The 6,000-nt window shown below is 44.8% G+C and overlaps 1 protein-coding gene across 2 annotated transcripts in view; it reads left to right on the top strand.

Moving 5' to 3' along the window:
• The first annotated feature begins 1,657 nt into the window (after window positions 1–1,657).
• Stim2 (stromal interaction molecule 2) overlaps window positions 1,658–6,000 on the top strand; it is a 127,367-nt gene continuing 123,024 nt past the window's right edge. Inside the window, exon 1 of one of the 2 annotated variants that reach the window (XM_087582131.1) lies at window positions 1,658–2,252. In XM_087582131.1, coding sequence (XP_087438257.1) covers window positions 1,904–2,252 — 349 coding nt within the window. In that variant the 5' untranslated portion in view covers window positions 1,658–1,903. 2 annotated transcript variants of the gene reach the window in all.

The following is a 6,000-nucleotide window of genomic DNA, read 5'->3' as shown; positions in this document are numbered from 1 at the left end:
AGAACCTATAGTTATTTAATAGACAAATTTTATCTCCCATCCAAGATGGTAAAGTTCTCTAGGAAAGGACTGTTAGTAATCTTCTAGCTTCTAGTTTTGACTTATTTGACATTTTCAAGTGCTTCCTTGTCTACTGAATATAATACTCCACCGTATAATACTTTGCTTGGCATACATTAGGTGTTCAGTAAATATTGATGAATTAAGTGATGCCTCCTGTAGAGTAGGAAAAGAACTTGTTTACTTCCTGGTTTTCCGGTGCCTAGCAGTACTGTCTACTCAGCAAACACATGACTTCACTGCCTTTCAGCAAGCAAAATAGAATCTTACTGTTGCCCTGTAAGGAACTGCCTCACCCTCCAACATGATGCTCCAGTGAAGAATGCCAAGAAATAATTGTGGTCGATTAGCCTCATTATTATTCCTGATTCTTTTCTGCAGTGTGTATCTGCCTCTTCTGCTATGAGTGATATCTGAAGTTCTTTTGGTCAAGTTTCCTAAAGAATTGTTTTGGAGGCTAATTTGACTTCTGGAACAAAATAATCTAAACTTCAAGCCGACAGTGAAATCCAACAGTAGCCAGACCTATGTTCTTAACAATCCTAGCTACAAGATCCTAAATATGTATGTGTGTTTAACACCTCCTATTACATTTCAAAAGTTTTCTGAAGAAATGCTTTGATATGGGTTTCTGAGGTATGTAGCTCCAGTCTGAGTGCCATTCACATGGGTCATATCCTAGGCACTCCCACCACAATTAAAAAAAAACTAAAAAATAAAACAAACAACAATAACAACAACATAGTCCTAATGGCAATTACTTGGACAAAACATATTCTGTTATTTCCTCCCTTTGGACCAATTAAACCTGTCTGGAGCAGAATTTGTAAGAATGCACAAAACTTTGCTTCATTGCGAATAAGCGAAATGGTCAGGTCTATGTTGTAGTTGGGGCAACCTGTTCAGCTGGCATCGTTTACAGAAGGCGTGGGATGTGAGGAAAATGGCGATGACTGCCCGCAATATCAGCAAGAAGAATAGTAAAAAGCTAGAGCAAATTATTTGAACATTTCCATCCAGTAGTTGATAAATCGGGCCATGTCCACTTACTAGCTATGGGTCAGTGGGTTAAGCTATCTTAACATTTCAGGGCTTGGATTTTGTCACTTGTAAAATGGCGATGAGAAGGATGAGTTACACTATGCCACTGTAAATTGTTTAGAGAAATTCCTAGCACGCTGGCACAAGGTAAGCGCTTTGCCAAATGTTTGTAAAGTAAATACAAGGATAGGCTGGGTAACCCTTCCCTTCTACAAAGCTGGCAACTGGTAAGCCCCACCAACATCCAAGTCTGGGGGGCCGCTGTTTCCTACTGCAAGGTTTTTTCTGTCCCACCGGGTAAAGCACTCAGAGTATCAGCGACGTCGACTGGCTTTATCCAGGTCCCCAGGCTGCCCATCATCGGATCACTGCGTGGGCGAGACACAGGCCTTCCTCCAGCTCTGGTTCTTTGGCTCCTAAAGCTCCGCCTGGGCCGCTGTCCCGCACCCCGCCCACCAGTCTGGAAACGCCCCTAGGGGCGGGGTCTAGAACCGCGCACGCGCAGTACCACCGCATCGCGCCTGCGCAGTGGCGGCGCTGAGGGAGGCGGGGGATTGGTATGAGAGCTAGTGTGTGAGGGGAGGGAGGTGTCCCGGCCGAGCGTGGTACTACGGCGGGCGCCGGCCGGAGGGGGCGGGGGGATGCGCCGCGGCGGCGGCGCGGGCGCTGGGCTGGGGCTTGGCCGCGCCAGAGCAGCGGATCCCGGTGTCGCCGCGGCAGCTGCGCGGGTGTCGCGCCGGGTCGGAAGACGCCGTACCACTGCGCTCCCCCACTTTTTTTTTTTTTTAAATAACCGGAACCAATGAACGCGGCGGGGTGCCGAGCTCCGCGGGCCGCCGGTGAAGGGAGCGGGCTAGCACCCGGCGGGAGTCTGCTTCCGAGGCGACGGGGCCCCGGACAGCTGGCGGCGAGCGAGTGCCCGGCGGCTCCTGTGAGCGCTCCTCCCGCCGCGGCACCCGGCCGGGCCTTGGGCCGCCCTTCCCGACGGCGCTGGGCAGCAATGCTGCTCTTCGGGCTGTTGGTGGCCGGCGTGGCGGACGGATGCGACCTGGTGCCCCGGCACCTCCGCGGGCGGCGCGCGTCGGGGTCGGCCGGAGCGGCTGCGTCTCCTTCTGCTGCGGCTGCCGGCGAGCGCCAGGCGCTGCTGACAGGTGAGGCCGGCGCGGCGACGAGCAGGCTTGGCGGGACTCCCGGCAGGACCCCATCTCCGAGGGGGCGCCTCGCGGTTGCCTTGGCGCCGGTCGTCGCACTTCGGACGCCTTCCTAGTCCACCGACTGGCGCCTCCACTGTGGCTTCTTCGCCTTTTAGTGGGCTCCTGCGAGCTTCCCAGCTGAGCAATGCAGTGGTTTCTCTTTCGTGTTGCCGAAGGGGCCATTGGGGTCTGTAGGGGACTGGGCTCATTTCCCCTCTTCCCAAAGCAGTCGGATAAAGTAGGCGGCAGCAGCAGCCGTAGCAGCAATGCGGTATGGAGTTGGCCTCTGCTGCCTTTGCAAAGGCAGCTGGCAGCTTCTTACCGATTGAGAGCCTGGCGAGCGCCCTGTCCCAGGGGAAGCTGCTGAAGAGATTCTTTGAGAGCCTCAGCACCTAGTGGCACTGGTGGTTCCGTGTTAGTATGAAGAAACGTCAAAGTCTGGTGTGTTTTTGTGGGGGTACGAGGCCGTTTTAAGGGATGGGAAGTATATGCTGTTTGAGAGCATCACTGGGTGACAGCGGGTGCAGAAAGCGCAGCAGGTAACCAGAAACACACCTAAAATTTACCAAGTGCAGGATATTTGTGACGTGGATTTGTGCAGCACAGTTCTGATGGAGTGCACCAGTATCTTTTCAAACACAGAACGTTCTAGCACTTACTGAAAACTTGCAAATACGTTTGGTAAGATTAAGTAGAAAATTGTATGCTTTTAAAGCCTTCATTGTCTTATATAACTGATCTGGTGTGGCTTAAGCAATGATGTAAAGGTCTTGAAATGATTTCCTGGGGCAAAGTGGTGGAGCTAGAGTAACTTATTTTTCTTCCTGCTGTGTTTATTTTTAAGGTAGATCTCCAGGTTTTCTGGAAGAATAGCATTAAAGAGAAACGAGGCGATTCACTGTTAATTTAGCTGCAGTGGTAGCCCAACAGGCGTCTAGTAGTCACTAACAGCTGCTCTGGGAAGTGTTCAGGAGTCTTCAGAGATCTAAGCAGCTTTCCTCTAGAGTTCTGTGACAGGCTATTTCCTGTTGCAGAGAGAAGGACGTTGGTAAGCATTGTCAGGCACTTTGGAAGTCGGAGGGTATAGAACATAATGGTCAGCTTACTTAAGGTACTCAAAAAACTTACCAAATCCTGTTCAGTTGAAACAGGCAAGTCATCACTGACTGCCTTGGATAAAGGATTCTGGAATCATCTTTAGGGACATAGTACTGTATGGAGGGATATATTGGATGGTTTCATGCTCAAAATACGGCAAGTGTAGAAGAAGGGAACAGTGATAAACTGGTTAAGTAGGAGGGTAGGTTGAGGGCTTATTGTCTCCCTTAGGAGTGGAAAAGAATTACTTTGGCTTCTAAGAGGTATAGTAGTGTAGGGTTTTTTTGTTTGTTTGTTTGTTTGTTTTGGTAGAAATGTTTGATTAGTAGACAATTACGTAATGCCTTAACAAATGTGATTGGCAGAAAGTCGTGATTTAGAACTTGGTGTTTATTGACTATTCTCACAAGTATGTTATACTGAGAACATCAAGAAATAAGCGCAGATGGAATTTTAATAAGCTGTAACCCTTTTAATTTTCTCTGTAGTTATTTATGGCACAGTTGAAAAGACAGGGTGATTCTTAGTGGGAAAAGTCATCACACAAAGTGAAGTTGTGCTGCAGTGCTTTTAAGTAAAGTTGCTGAAATGTTGGCCTCAGAATTATTTCTGTTCATCTCAAGTTTTTTCCCCTTATGTTCGAATAGTAATTTTACAAAGTTAAACATTTCCACTTAAAGTTTCAGATTATAATACTGCACAGTATCTAAGTTGAGTAATAGAATTTTAATAAGTTTATGAAAATACAGTCAGTAGGGCTGGTGTTTAGGGAAATGTAGATTGAAAAATCACTGGTGAAATTAGAATATGTTGAAAATTGCTTTGAGTTGTACGACCTCTGTAGGGCCCATTTTCGTTTAATAGTTTTTGTGAGTAATTTTCTTTTATGGTTCCATTTGTTTTATTTGTTAAACCTGGGACATAAAGGATGGTGACACCTCACACTTGAGGGAGTGGAGCCACAGACAAACCCTGTTACATTCCAGACTGTGTTAATGGATGGATAGAGACATGGGCATAGGAGAGAGCTACATTTTATGTGGATTTTGAAATTTGAAAACTTGTGAAAGAACCGGGATACAGTATTTCTCGGTGCTTCCCTGTGAAAGTGGCTGTTCCATTGTTGGCACGTTTAGTAGTTTCGTAAATTGACGGCCACCCCGCTCTCTGTTTTCCTCTCCAGATTAGTATTTTTAATACTTAGCTGTTAGGAACTTCTGAGGAACTTGCCTCAGTCTAGAACACACCTTTTCACTGAAGCTTACCTCCCAAGGGTTTTATGTTCGTGTATTTTAAAAACAAATTGTCTTTAAGTCTGGCTTGTTCTTAGTTTTGAACAAAAAAAAGTATTCTTGCAGAGATAGGCAATGATACCATCAAAATCAATAGGTCCATTGTCTTAAATGTTTTAGTAATGTAGAACCAGTATTACATAGTAAAACATTTAAATTGTATGTGTGTATATGCATGTATATATTTTTAGTTAAAAAAGTAATTCCCATGATTGAAACCTAATTCAGATTAAGGATTGATGACTGGAAGCAGACAGATTATATTCTAAATCAGCACTTTATGTTTAACATATACAGCATCAATGGATTGACACAGTGGGGAATGGTTGAGCTCAGCAAAATATTGAAATAATGGTTTCTGAGAAATCATGGAAGGGCAAAAAGTACACAAGCTCTCTCTCTGCCTCATTCTCTGTCTCTGAATGTGTGTGTGTGTGTGTGTGTGTGCGTGTGTGTGTGTGTGCGTGTGTGCAGAAAGCTCAGTGCTCAGTTTGGAAAAATATGTAGAGTAACTGAATAGTATTTTTTTTTTACACATATGCAGACAGCTAATTGTTTCAGATTTTTTACGCAACCAATATTAGCTTTAAAATACTCTATAATTTTAATCAATTACAATAACATTCTTTAGTGCTTATATAACTATTTTATCACTTCATCTATTTGATATATTATAGGAGTATGATATGAAAAATTTTAGGTGTGTCTTTTAGATGTATTAAAATCTCAACAAAACCCACTATTCTTAGTTCAAAGTGTACTACCATTTTGAAGGGCTACTTTATCCAGAAGTGTTAAAAACGCTTACGCTGTGGGGCTTTGACTAATTTAGCTGGGAATTTTTCAGATTATCTTTGGAAAAATATTAATCCAATCCTTTAATTGTCCCTCGTCTCGCATTCCTAGGACTTATCCCATAGACACTGCCTTGTGAATGTCATTTTTGAGTGGTTGGCTGGGGTGTGCTGTACACATGCCGCCTTGAGTCATGCCTGTGTTGCTGCTTACATTGTGACAGCAGACTGTTTTCCAGAATCTTCTTTTGATGCCTTCCTGCTGTTCTGTTTCCTTTGGCTGTTGCTGCATTTATGTTGAATAGTCAGCCACAGGACTAAAAAACCTGCTTCTGTCTATTTGAGCTTCATCTATTCTGCATGTTTAACATTATCTGTAAGTTTGTTTAGAAACAGCCCATTTCTTGCTAGTCTTTATAAGACTTTCAGGAGTCCCACGGGTCGCTGTTGATGATCTTATAGCCCAGGAGAACTCAGAAGTGCCAATTGGAAATGAGGGATTAAGATTTAGCGGTCTTTGAA

Source organism: Rattus norvegicus, chromosome 14, assembly GCF_021556685.1.
Source record: "Rattus norvegicus strain SHRSP/BbbUtx chromosome 14, alternate assembly SHRSP_T2T, whole genome shotgun sequence".
In the NCBI taxonomy this organism is placed as follows: Eukaryota; Metazoa; Chordata; class Mammalia; order Rodentia; family Muridae; genus Rattus; species Rattus norvegicus.
Note: the sequence above shows the minus strand (reverse complement) of the source record. Positions and strands in the feature narration are given on the sequence as shown.